The 14368-nt window shown below is 37.1% G+C and overlaps 1 protein-coding gene across 9 annotated transcripts in view; it reads left to right on the forward strand.

Moving 5' to 3' along the window:
- TTC13 (tetratricopeptide repeat domain 13) overlaps positions 1 to 14368 on the forward strand; it is a 76042-nt gene that overhangs the window by 20604 nt on the left and 41070 nt on the right. For 4 of the 9 annotated variants that reach the window (XR_009220438.1, XM_058543053.1, XM_058543047.1 and 1 more), the window contains exons 4-6: positions 2482 to 2552; positions 12251 to 12316; positions 13795 to 13887. Coding sequence is in view for 8 of the 9 variants with exons in the window: in XM_058543053.1 (XP_058399036.1) it covers positions 2482 to 2552; positions 12251 to 12316; positions 13795 to 13887 (230 nt within the window). In the remaining variant the exon portion in view is untranslated. Of the gene's footprint in view, positions 1 to 2481; positions 2553 to 7863; positions 8922 to 12250; positions 12317 to 13794; positions 13888 to 14368 lie in introns of those variants that run through there. The other 5 variants (XM_058543049.1, XM_058543052.1, XM_058543054.1 and 2 more) reach the window with 3 other exon arrangements.

Raw genomic sequence — 14368 nt, forward strand, 5'->3', positions numbered from 1 at the left:
GCGACAATTTAAACATATTCCTAAGTACAATATTTATTCCCTAAAACTGTATTTGTTTTTATGGCTCACTTATTCATTTGTTCATTCCAGAGATATTTACTGATTATGGGAAGATACATAGGGAATTCTAAAAACTTAGATCTGAAAAGAATCTAAAAATTTTCTACAAGCGTGTTAAGCAAGACCCAGAGAGTAGTGTAACTGAGTCCCCATGGTGACACAGCCAGTGAGTTGCAGAGCCAGAATCTGAGCCCAGATCTTGGCTTTCTAATATATCATCGTCTGCCTGCATTCAAAAAAGTATAAATTTATGTTTTAGTCTCTATTCATTTAATCCACAAGGAATTCAAACCGTTTTGCAGTCCAGCCCAGTGTGCAGCAGTTTCGGTACAGTCTTGATTTATTTCAGTGCAGCGTGTTGGTTAGGAGGGTGGGTCCTGGAGCTGGGCAGCCTGTTTCCTTTGTCTCACGCACTGCATGTTGTCTTTGGACAGTTTGTTTAACTGCTTTATGCTTCATTTCTTTGTCTTCAGATGGGGATAATAATTGTGCCTACCTCATTGCAATTAAGGAGTAAATGAGTTAATACCTATAAATGCCTAGGACTGTGCCTGGCATATATTAAGAGTGTAATACATGTAACTATTACTATTATTTGTTGTTGTTGTTTTCACTACTGCTACTACTGGCCCCCGCCGGAGATGTCTTTGGTTATCTCATTATCTGAATAGTGTCTATTCTTCTTATGCTAAGTTTGAGTTTGAACTTAATTTGTCTTTTCAAAAAAATGAGGATAAAAACAGTGCTCTTTTTATTTTGAGGAAAGCCCCCAAAAGCTCTTGTATTATTATGATGCTCAATGTTATTGAACTTTACTTTGCTCAGGTTATTTATAAAGATACTCTAAATCTCTTTTTGCATTTAATGTTTCTACTGCATGTAATGTTTCTACTGCATTTAATGTTTTTACTACTTTTAACTGTCAGAGAATTTAAGCTCTTAATGACAGTAAAAGTTTTTGTTGCCCATCTGCTTGAACACCTATTAGATCCTAGAATTAGAGGGTTATAATAAAGCTTTTTGTGTGTGTGTGTGTGAGGAAGATTAGCTCTGAGCTAACATCTGTTGCCAATCGTCCTCTTTTTGCTGAGCAAGATTGGCCCTGGGCCGACATCCATGCCCATCTTTCTACTTTGTATGGGACGTCGCCACAGCATAGCTTGATAAGCGGTGCGTAGGTCTGCACCCAGGATCTGAACCCGTGAACCCTGGGCCGCCGAAAAAGCGGAGCGTGTGAACTTAACCACTATGCCACCAGGCTGGCCCCTATAATAAAGCTTTTTTGGGAAGAAATGTGATCAAAATAGTGTTATGTTGAGTGAGGAATACAGTACAATTTTTTCAGGGACATTTGGGGATTTAGGGAGTTAGGGCAAATATTATAGGTGGAAAAGTAATCTAAAATACTAAAATTTATTGTTTTTTTGGACAGGTGAAAATTTAGTCAAAATATTGCCATGTTTTAAGAGATTGTCATGGCTGTAATTTCAAAATAGCTTTTACTTAAACAATTTGATCAAAAACTATTTATTCATCTTTTTTGTTTGTTTTTGTTTTTTTTTTGAGGAAGATTGGCCCTGAGCTAACATCTGTTGCCAATCTTCCTCCTTTTTTCCTTTTTTCTCCCCAAAGCCCCAGTAGATAGTTGTATGTCATAGTTGTACGTACTTCTAGTTGCTCTATGTGGGACGCCGCCTCGGCATGGCTTGATGAGCGGGACATAGGTCCATGCCCAGGATCTGAACTGGTGAGGCCCGGGCCAACCAAGCGGAGTGCATGAACTTAACCACTACGCCACAGGGCTGGCCCCTATTTATTCATCATTAGTGTATAGTTTGAGTAGTGTTTTGACTATGTTTTGAATAGAAGAGATAGGAAAAAGACTACCATCGCATTGCAATGGTGTGAATTATCTACAGTTAAGCATTATACTAATATATATTAATTTGAACCTGTTTTTGTTCTCACTGAGTAATTGGCAGTAAATTCAGCATCCTCAGGAATCCAGAGTTTTGATGCTATTTGGGTATTTCTCATAACTTTCACAGTAAAATCACATTGCCATGTTTTGTGGATATTATATAGGCTTATTACTAGTTCTTTTGATAAATAGATAGGAAACATCATAAAAGTTATTTGGTATTTGAAAGTGAGTGATTGGGTTAGAAAAAGATAATTACTTCTTGTAGACAGATATTTTATAGATAGCTTTAATAATTTAAATCTAGATAGACGTAGAAGACTGATTAGTAAGTGCTGAATGGTAGAAGAATTCAATTACGTCTTATTAACTTCTAGGTTTTCTTTAACTGCTTCTAGTCCTTGGAGCTGCCTTTTACGGTTCAATAAAGCATTTAGCTACTGATTCCAGTCTGAGATCCTTTATTCTTTCCTTTAATGTTTTTGTATTTTGTTTCATAGCTATTGCTTATGTGTTGATTGGCAGTGGTCTCTATGATGAAGCAATAAGACATTTTTCAACAATGCTTCAGGTAATTTTTCTTCTTAATTATGTAATTTCAAGTTTATAGTCATGACAAAAATATGGACTTATGCATAGCTAAAGTGCTGCAGTAAAACGTGGATTTTAAGATTATACAGGAAAGTAATGGAAATCAGCCTTGACTGAGCACTTTCTTGGTGCGGGCCTTGTAACATGCTCTCATTTAATCTTTGCAGTATTACTTTATTTTAAATGAGGAAGATGAGATCTAGAGAGGTCAAGCAGTTTGCTTGTAGTATCCCCACCATCCAGTGGCAGAGATGGGATTGTAATGCAAGTTTAAAAAAGACAAACATTAGCTTCAGTTCACTTTCCTCTCTACCATGATATCTCCCATGAGATGTGGGCACTGGAAATTCTTGGAATTCCAGATATTTACTTTATGCAGGAGCTGATCTGCATGGTCAACTGAAGTTCCACTCATGGATTTGTTTCTCACCTTAAAGTATTTTTATGAGACTCTTCAGTGGAAGTATTGGAACTTTATTGATTGATGGCTCTGTAAAAATCTTGTTAAAATGCTTAAATATACACATATAAGAGTGGCAGAGGAGACCCGTAACGCAGCCTAGCGTCGTTGCCCTTATATCTCATATCATTATTTAAGTGTATTCTTGTAGATGCCTGACCTTTATCAATTGTTGATGTGTCTGTCCAGTAGAGTACAGTGAAGAAAACAAGGACTTTAGGGTTAGAGATACCCAAGTTCTAATCTACCTTGCTGCTTACCATAGTCTCCTGGATTATGGGGATAACAACAACTGTTTCCAAAAATATTCTTGCTAGGTTTAAATGAAATAGCCTATAAAGTGCTTAGTGTCCAGTGCCTGGCACTTAGTAAGTGCTCAGTAAATTTTAGCTACTCAGAGCCCCATTCTGGCATATTCATCTGTGCTAATTCAGTAAGAGCTGACAGAGAGTTTACAGTCCAGCAGGTAGACTTAATTTTAAAATATTAATTTTGAAATTTTTGCTTTGCTTCTGTTTTCTTTTTAAACATGGGATTATTGTTTAATACCATAATACAAAGATTTGGTATTAAATGCTAATCCTATGCCAAACATAGGATTATTAATGTTGATAATTCTATCTGCATTCTCAAAAAAATCGATGAGCTGTTTTTAGTTATTAAAGTCCTCAGATCCAAACAGCTGTGTGTTTGAGTGGTCATATGGAATAATGTTCTTCAGTGGAGTTTAAAGTATGAAAGGTAGATTATAAATAGTTTTAAAAATTGCCTTTCTGTTTAGCATTGCAATATTATAAAAGGTAAGCAAGCACTGCTTTACTCAGTTAACACTTGACCCTGGTTTGAAAGGGAGGTTTTGATACATTTATGGGAGCAGATGTCAGTTAATTTATGGTAACCAACAGCAGAAAAGTATGAGCTTGCACACGTATTATCAGCTCATTCAACTTTTTGAAAAATATTATTACCATTGTAGTTGAAGGCAATATAACAATGTTAAAAAAAAAACTTTAAATAAAGAAATTTCCTAATTTTGCCACTCTACCATTATTTAAGTTTCTTGTTTATGACTTTTTCGAAGTATGCATTTGTGCTTTATAATCTGACTATATGTATTATTTTGTATTACTTTTTTACTTAATTTTATACTATAAATGTTTTTCAATATTTCTCTACAATCTTATGATTTTAAGGGCTCTATAATATCCCTTTTGTTGTCCATTTATTGTTGTAAAACATATTTCTCTTGCAATTGCTTTCAGAAAGTAGATCAGAATTTCTCTTTGTGCCAAGAAAAGATATTAATATGTTGAATTTGATGAAATTTAATATTAATATATTGAAATCTGCCATATAATACGTTGCTTTCAACTGGGAAATTTTTCTTTGAGAATGTGTGGATTATAAGGTTGGACGCTTTTCTGGTGATTCAAGCTATTGATGGGGCAGGAATGGAGGCAGGGGGAGCAGCAGAAAGTTTGAACACTGCTGGCCCACAGAAGAAAGAACCAGGTGATCATTTATAACACGTTTGTATAGGAAAGAGAGTACCTTCGGCTTTCCTGCTGGTGCTTTTCTTGGTAATTTCTCTCTTCTTACCCTTTGTTTTGGTGCTTCCCAGCCTTTCCCACGTCATGACACACATGGAAAGGCATATTTGCTTGGTACACTGGAGTAAACAGGAGCAAATTTAGAGGCATCCAGATAGAGCTTGGTGAAAATGTGTCACATTTTCTTGATGTGTGATGATGATAAATACAAAATACAAAGATTTGGTATTAAATGCTAAAATCCTTTTCAAAAATTGTAATGAGAAACTTGATCCTGCTTCTCTGGACAAAACGTTTCCATATTAGGCTTTATGTTTGAAGTTGGTGCACACAATTCCTATTTAAGAGCTTTTCATTGATTTCTTCAAATTCTTTATAGCCAGTCTCATCAAGAAACTGTACAAGTAGGTGGTAGCGAGTGTCCAAAGAATAGTTATTGCTTCTTCTCCAATTGACCAAAACTCTTTTTCTCACTATGAATCAGAATTTGCATAAATCAGTCTCTAAATTGTATTTTAAAAGTATGATTGTACTTTAAATCTAACTGTTCTTCTTTTTCTTTTGTTGGCAAATGCAGAGGTAGTATTTCTTGCAGTAATGAACTTGAATTTTATCCTGACAATCCTTTTTTGTATCCAGTATTTCAGAGTAGCGGTGAGGCATGTCTTCACCACCATTGCACGGGTGCTGCTCACCTGCCTTTCACTCTTCAAGTTAGGACTGAACTAAATATCACCGGAAAATCGTTTTTGTCAGTACATGCTAAGAGATGTTCACCTCTTCCTCACAGGACCTTCCACATGTGCAGAAACTCTGTATTTTTAAGCCAATAAATGTACTTTAACAAATCTGCAGTGATAACTATTCACACACAAACTTTTCAGGTTTTTTGTCTTCATTAACTCTTGACGAAACTTTTCTTTTGGACAGCCGTGGACTCCAGTGTGAAACAGCAGAGCATGGAATCTGATTTCATCCATAGAAAGCTGAAAACAAATGGGACCACAGGGGCTTGGATTTTCTTATTCACCATTTATAGGATCATTTAATGTGAAATTTGTATCTGTGCATGATGGCTACTGAAATGCCAGAATGACCTTTTGATATAAAGCTTTTATACCTTCTTGTTGTCTTAGCTGCACCATCAGGGAACAAACTTATGAGATATTTCCATAATCTTTGTTGTTTCAAAGTGTTCATTTGAATATTTATACAAATATGGTTTGTTTGGTACATCTATAGAGGAAAAAAATGTTCCTTGAGCATCAGGACTTTGATCAAACTGAGCACAATTTCAAGGGTTAATAGATCTCTCTGTCTTCATCGAAAACTCTTGATTTTAAAAGCTTATGCATTAATGTCATCTCTACATCAATACCCTTATGTTACTTCCACGTGTGTCAGTGTGTTGATGATAGTGTTCTTGAAAAGTGGAACCATTTCCTAATTTCTGTGCTTCTTTGGTCCCCATGCAGGGCTGGGTAACGTAAGTGCTGTAACAATTTTATGAGGCAATTGGCCTTTGCTATTAATTGTGTGACCTTGAGCTCATCTGATTCTGGTCTGATTGTAGTAGAACTGAATTCATAAAAGAACTTGTTTCTTATTTTACATTAGCAGACAAAATTTAAAACATTCCTCTGCATATGATTTTGTAAATATCCTTTATGTAAATGTGTATGTCCACCAGTTAGGCAAAACTTTATCCTCGTTACATTGCCATGTAGGGACTTTTTTAATTTATTTGTTTGTCTTTGATCTAGTGACTTTTGAGTTTTAATGAAAAAGCCAGGTCTGTGGTGGAAAAATAAATATTTGTAAAATTTAAAGTCACTATATAAGTAATATAATGAGGATAGTAGATTAGACCTTTATGGATTTAAAAAAATTGATTGTTTGAAAATTGAGACATCTAAGTGGACATGACTCTAATAAGGTGACTATCTTGTTATTCCATGATTTTGCATTATAAAAAGTGAGTAATATTGGAAGATTGAAATATTAGTTTTCATTTAATTCATTTAAAATTCTGAAAACTTTATAAAATATAAATATTATTAGACCTGTGTACTCAAAAATACTTTGAAAAATTGATACTCTGAGCCCAATTTGTTTTTAGAAATAAACATTGGTTTTTATTTGAAAAAATAATACATTATGACATTTCATAAAGAGTTTTGACCTACTGTTAACATCCAAAGCCAATGATAGATAAAATAATAAAAAATCAAGAAAAGTAATAAAATCTAATATTTAAATATAGGAATCTTTAATACTAAACTATAACCATAGTAATCCCAATACAGTCGTGTGCCACATAATGTTTCCGTCAGCGACAGACCACATACACAACAGTGGTTCCATAAGATCAGTACCATGTAGCCTAGGTGTGTAGCAGGCTATACCATCTATGTTTGTGTAAGTACACTCTGTGATGTTCACACAACGACACAACTGCCTAACAACACATTTCTCAGAATGTATCTGGTCGTTAAGTGATGCATGACTGTAATTATGTATCCTTCTGTGCTGTTGGAAAAAAATTCTTAAAAAAAAAGTGTAAATTGAGTAGAGAAAACCTAAATATTGTGTGCATCTGTAAAGTATTTAGGTTTTCTCCATTCAATTTACTCGCTTTTTAGAATTTTTTTTCAACAGCATAGAAGGATATATATTCTGTTATTATCATAGTTATAGTCTAGTATTAAGGGTTCCTAAATTGAATAATAGATTTTATTCCTTCTTTGATTGATACAGCTTTATTATTTTATCTGTCATTGGCAGTGGCAGTACCGAAAGTAGGTCCCTGCTATGGTCATGATGGGACCCTGGGGGTGATTCAGGGAGAAGAGGAAGGACTGCATGTGGGGCTGCTGCAGCATTCTGCCAGTGGGGGCCACATGTAAAATCCTAGGGGTCAAAATAATGATGACTGATTTCAGGAAGTTGTCAGTGTTCAGATATTTCTACTGTTACAAACCCTTGAATGGCCATTTCTTTTTTTTTCTGTGAGGAAGATCAGCCCTGAGCTAACATCTGTGCTAATCCTCCTCTTTTTGCTGAGGAAGACCGGCTCTGAGCTAACATCTATTGCCAATCCTCCTCCTTTTTTTTTCCCCCCCAAAGCCCCAGTAGATAGTTGTATGTCATAGTTGCACATCTTTCTAGTTGCTATATGTGGGATGCAGCCTCAGCATGGCCGGAGAAGCGGTGCGTCGGTGCGCGCCTGGCATCCGAACCCGGGCTGCCCGTAGGGGAGCGCGCACACTTAACCGCTAAGCCACGGGGCCGGCCCTGAATGGCTATTTTTTAAAGGTGTAAAATTTTTTATTGCTATAAAAACATTACATCTGCGGTAGCTGGTGGCCCACCAGAAGCCATTCCCCATCGCACATGTGTTGTACAGCTTTGACTTACTGAACCCTGGCTCTGGCCTTTTTCCTCCATCGGCTGCACCCCATGATTTCTAGCCATGTCAGCCTGCTTGCTTCCCCTATGAGAAGAACAGGCCAGGCAGAGCTGTCTTTGATCTGATAGCCTTTAATACTCATTAAGATTTTCTTAGCTGCCTAATAATATGGCCACTGTTTGTTGCTAAATAATAACTGCCATGTATGAAGACTTATCATGTGCCAGGCACTGTGCTAGGTGCTACAAATCTAAACATGAAAAGAAATGCCCTCAAGGATATTGTGTTCCAGTGGGGTGACAAATGTGCAAATGCAAAATAATGTTGTAATAAGAGAATTACTTTAATGGAATTATATCCACTAGGATGTCTGAAAGGCATCTTCAACTCAAAGGTTCCATATCAACTATATGGTCTCCCCTGATCCCTCCACGTACCCTGCCCACAACTGAAGAAGAATCCCTAGTCACAGTCCAGTGCTGCCCAGCTCGGTGAACAGTGCCCCCTCCACTGGGCTGCATGAGTCCACGTGCTCCACACATCTGTGTGCTACTTCCTTCATCACCACCTCTATTTATATACCTCTTAAGTATCTCCTGTGTCCATCTCCTTCACCCGGCTCTGTTCAAACCACGACCAAGCCCCTCTCATCTGCCAGATGACTGATGCGGCCGTTGTTTCCTGGCTCATCTCCTCACACCCTCTGCACACGTGCACACTATCCATACATGTGCACTTTAAACACACATACTTTGCTGTTGCTTTTAGGTTAAGATAAAAATCCTTAATAAGGTCCCTTCCTACCTCTCCAGCCTCATCTTCGAACAGATGCCATGTTCCCTGCTTCCCTCGGGGCCTTTGTACAGTCTGCTCCTTCTGCCTGGACCAGCCACTCTGGGATTCCCCCACCCCCTACAGATCTCAGCCCAGGTATCTCTTCCTTAGGGAATCCTTACCCTTGTCTAGGTCTTTATGCATTTTCTGAAAGAACCATTTGCTACTCTAGCACTTACTGAAAATGTAACTTTACATTTATATTTGTGATTCTTCTGCTATGCTCCAAGAAGGCAAGAATCTTTTGTCTTCTGTGTTGGTTTTTGCTTACTACGGTATTACTAGCACATGGAACTAGATATGGCTAATAGTTGACCCTTAGTAAATATTTGTTGAATGAATGACTAATGTCCATATAACATATAGTAGGAACAGAGGAGAAGGAGCATATTTATTTTGCAGGGGAGTCTGGAAGGAGTCAGAGAAGAGGTAGTGTTTGAGCTGAGACTTAAAGGATAGAAGGACTTTCTTGGGCACAGAGGCAATGGGTGAGTTTTTCAGGCAGATGGAATAGCATTTGCAAATGCACTGAGCTTGGGAAAGCATGTTGTATTTAGGGAACTATTAGTGCTGATGTCTAGGATATGAATTGTGAGTGGGGGAGTGGAAAGAAATGAGGCTGGACAGTAAGGCAGGAAAATGATCAGTATTTTCTACAAAGGCATTTAGGTGTTACCTCATTGTTTTCAAATTGTGAGTTGCTACCCTTTAGCAGGGCCTGAAATTAATTGGCAAGTCAAGACTAGTACTTTTTAAAAAATAAAATATGTTAGACTAGGAAATATCAGATTATATTGTGTGTAGTAAGGCTAGGTATGACTTAGTGAAACTTTTGTTACTGATATGTGTGTGTGTGTGTATGTTATATACATATGTGTGTGTGTACTGGGTTACAATGTAGAATGTATTTCTTACTATGGGTTAGAGTAAAAAAATGCTTCAATGTCCCTGTTGCAGGTGTTGGGGAGCCAATGAATACTTTCAGCCAGGGGAGTGACATGATCAGACTTTAGTGTTAGATAGATAACTCATAGTGTGGGTCTAGAGACCACGGAAGCAGCAGGAAAATGGTTAAGGCAATTGCAGTAGCCTAAGTGGGAGAGGAGGGCTTCAAATAGGGCAGGGGCTGGTGGTCGGGAGGGAGAGACAGCAGATATATTCAGGAGGGGAAACTGCCAGGACTTCACGAGTAGACGTGTTTGTTGAGGAGATGAAGATGACTCCCAGAGTGGCTGGCCCTCACCACAGGATGTATGGAGATGCCAGTCACAACAGTAGAATAACTATTTATTTAAATACGCCTTTTTCTGATTCACCTCTTGGTCATCTAATATAAAATTTTTCTCAATTTTAGGAGAAAAGCTTCTTGGATAGTATATTTTGAGATGTTACAAATCTGAGAGTAAGTTTTCCTCTTCTTGGAGAATGTCATCATAGGGGTGAGCTATGTGGGCTCCCTGCCCCCGCCCCAGCCTGGCCAAGGGGCTGTTCTGGTGACTGTTTTATCTTCTGGCAGGTATTATTGCTGTAGAAAAACATGAAGACAATCTTATTTTAATCGCTCAATGAGTAACTGTTTTTCCTTCTCCTCTTCTCCACCTGTACCTGTATCCTTCTCCCTCCAAACTGCTTGCTCTGCCTTTCTTTAAGCCAGGAAGGATATTAACATGTTTAAAGTGTTATTTCTGGATGGCAGGATTACAGGTGCCCTTTACTTTGCTTTTTGTGGTTTTCTTCATTTTCTAAATTTTCTTTAATTTATAATAAATTTTCTGTTTGTTTATTTAAATAAATTTTTTTGTTTATAATAAAATTTTCAATTATTTTCTATAATACGTATTACTTAAAGCATCTTTTTTTCTGATTATAAATGTATACATGTTTGTTTTAAAGAATTAAAAGGAATATAGCAGTGTATAAGTAGAATGGGAACATATCTAGTAATCCCACTCCTCAGAGAAAATTACTGTTAGTATTTTGGAGAGCTTTTTTCTGTGCACATACTGACCCACCCAGTTATCGGTAAGAATTGTTTATAAGAAGTAACCACCATTCCTCTGTAGTTCTGTAACTTGCACTTTTTTCCATTTAGCAAATAGCATTGACAGCCTTTCATGCCAGTTACGTATAAGTTATAAATCACAAATCCAAAACTATATGGGGTAGACTGTCGAATACAGTAAACTGTTGAATACACACCCCTCATCTAAAGAGGCAGCTGGTACTTAGCTCTGGTTATTTTTTTGTCATTTGAGAATGCCAAAATGTAGGCCTATTTTTGTTGGATCTTTTGATTTTCCAAGAGAAGCTAGAAATCTGTAATTGTCTACTTTCATTTTTCCCATTCTCCGTACACCATGAGGCCAGTCTGCTGGATGGATTGTGATCGATGATGCCGTAGTTTGCCACTTGATGGAGATGTACCTTATTCTATTTAAAGTAGCCTTTTTTTCCCCCCCCAATGCATGGCATCTTCTCCTTTGTTTTTTCCCGTTTACTTATCGTTGAAGTTGATTTGTTTTTTTTTGCAATACTAGCAGACACCCTATCTCAAATTTGAAACTGAACAATAGATTAGTCTATAAAGTGCCTCCTCTGGTACAGTTCTCTTAAATTCTTTAGCAGTGTCAAGAGTTTTGTGCAGGACCTTATAGCCAGAGGCTGTTTACTCTTCTTTCTTAAATGTATAGGGAAAGATTCAGAGAAGAGGTAAAAATGGCGAAGGCTAAGGGTAGATGAGAGGCATTTCACTCAGCAAGTGGGGACAGTTCATACCACTGACCCATGTGAGGGACTTGAGGCAGGGGCAGCAGACACTCTGTCCTTGGGCCTGAGAAGTGTTTCATCTAGTCCATCTGGGAGCAGGTTGCAGAAAGGGTCTGGTTTTTAATTCTGACCCATCAGTATAAAGTACTGTATTAATCCCCAGCAGATTGTGGAGCCGACTCATTTGTTGTTCCTCATTGTGCTGGCCCTGAGGGATTCTTTCCTTTTCAGATTACTTCATGACTATATGAAAGGAGACAAACTAGGAAGAGGCGTTATCCAATCCTTTACTCATATCTGTTTACTTCTCTGAGCCTCCATTTTCTTTGTAAGACATGATTGCTGATGCTGCCAATCATACACTTGTTGAGAGGATTACATTTTAAATAAGATGACTATTTGAAAGAAACTAGCACAGAGCTCAGTAATATTGGTTCTCTTTATTTTTTCTTTTTAATGCAAAACTCTTATTACGTGTCTCATTCAAATGAGTTTAACAATACAGACTTTTCTGGTTGGGGCCTGCGTATTGACGTATGAGTCGTGGTAGCATAAAGAAGTAGAGCTCTCTCTTATGGCATTAACGTGCTTTCAGCAGAAACTGATTTTTTTTTTTTTTGTTTATAGTTTTTGACGTGTTTCTGTTTTGGTCTGACTAGGAGGAGCCTGATCTGGTTAGTGCAATTTATGGCCGAGGGATAGCCTATGGAAAGAAGGGACTACATGTGAGTATGGAATAGCTACGCTTGACATAGTGCCTACATGACCTGACATGGACCAGGGTTCCGATAGAACCACTCACTGTTCATTGAGCTCTGATGGGACTTGCAGTGGTGTCATTCCAGTTCACAAATGAGAAAATGGCAATAGAGGACATATTCAAGATCAAATGGCTAGGAAGTGGTGGATTGGGAATTTCTACCCAGGTCTTCTGAAGTCAGTTTTGCCATATTTTCTACTCCAAAAGAACAGCCTCTGCCAGCCTAAACTTTATTTTGTGGTGAACTAGACATAGACTGAGAAAAGCAGGAAACCTCGACTGAATTCCCAAGAAATATTCATTAGAAAAAATGGAGACTAAGCATCAGTAGTCAGTAGGACTTAGAGTTTGAATTCCTTTCACAATTTTTAATGGTTAAATAGAAGAAAAAAAGTGTTTTTTGTAAAATTTATTTTTATTTGTTGTCATATGTTATACTTTCCCCAGATGGGATATCTTTCTAGCTTTTTTCCCCTTATTTCTCTGAGGAATGCAGGAGAAAGGTTATAATAATTATATTTTGCTCAAAGGCACCGTGGTATAAAATAAAGACTTTCTAGAGATTATATAATAAATAGTGAAGTGGTCTAAGATTCACGTCTCCAGATTTTTGATCAGGAACATTATATCTATTGTGTTATTGTAATTAAAAATATTCAAATGAAATTATGCTTTGAGGGAGAAACGTCAGTTTTGTATCTTTGCCAATAGGGTGCTGGCCTGTTGGAGAAATTTTATATGGTATTTGTATACTTCTGAGACACAGAGGACTGAGAACAAACTCAGATGTGGGAATGACAGAGGTGTTTAGGAAGGAAACAGTGTTACGTTCAGAGCGTCAGTAAATGACCGAAGTTGCCCTAGTAAGGGTCAGAGATAAGCTGCTTCATCCTAATTCTCATCTCTTTTAATTTTATATCTTGACATGCTTATATCTTTAATGCATTTTTAATGTAAAAGTAACATGCGCATATATTTTTAATATAAAAGTAACGTGCAAAGTTTAAGGAGAACTTACCTAGACTTCTTAAGGTGTAGGTGTATAGGCTTAGGGGTTGTGATTTGACACTGACTTAGCCCGTTTCTGTTTCCTACATCACCACTGGTCAGCATCTTTTCGCATGCTGCTGTCCACATATTCATCCCTTGAAATTCGTTGATTCAGTGATTAAATAGGTTAAATTTAGAAAATATCCTACCATCTGTGGAATTTGTGATAGGTAGCCAGGTCCAAGGTGCTATTGATAGGTAGCTAGACTTGAGTGAGTTAAATAATTGTAATATAACTTCAGTAACTTGGCAAATGTCTTGTACAGAGCTAAGTTCATATTTGTTTCTAAATAAGTAGTTATATCATTACTAAATTATTAATTTTTTCAGAAAATCTATTCAACCTGGTTTTGAGTGACAGTGTATCTCATACTAAGCTAATACCTTTTCAAGGACATTAAGAATGCTGATCTTGCTCTGTTCGAACTGAGCCGAGTAATTACCTTGGAACCAGATCGTCCAGAGGTATTTGAGCAGCGAGCAGAAGTGAGTGTGGTTTTCTTTTTCCCTCTGTCATTGTTGGATTAGTTGAATCTCAGATGTTTTTTTCCTATTATTTTATTACTTGTAAATTTTGAAGCTCCCTTATACCTGTTGTGTTTTCCTCCATAGGTACTTAATGCCTTTAACATGGTTGAAATTACTAGAAAACTATGGGCCAAGTAATACTTCTGATTTAACATTTAATAGTAATATTTAGTATTAAAATACACGGTTATGATGTGTACTACTACTGTCCATGTTCACTGAAAATATATCACACATGTTGTTTACCGTGTATATGATGTACTTTAGCAAAACAATATGACATATGGTCAAAATAAAATTTATAGTCTTTAGAAGTGTGTGTGTCTATATGTGTGTGTGCGCATGCACGCTTATACATAATTCATATGAGGTTTGCCTATCTACGTAGACACATAGATCAGGTAAGGGTGACTATAACCAGACCTTGAAGGAACTTTTG

Source organism: Diceros bicornis, chromosome 6, assembly GCF_020826845.1.
Source record: "Diceros bicornis minor isolate mBicDic1 chromosome 6, mDicBic1.mat.cur, whole genome shotgun sequence".
NCBI classification, from domain to species: Eukaryota; Metazoa; Chordata; class Mammalia; order Perissodactyla; family Rhinocerotidae; genus Diceros; species Diceros bicornis.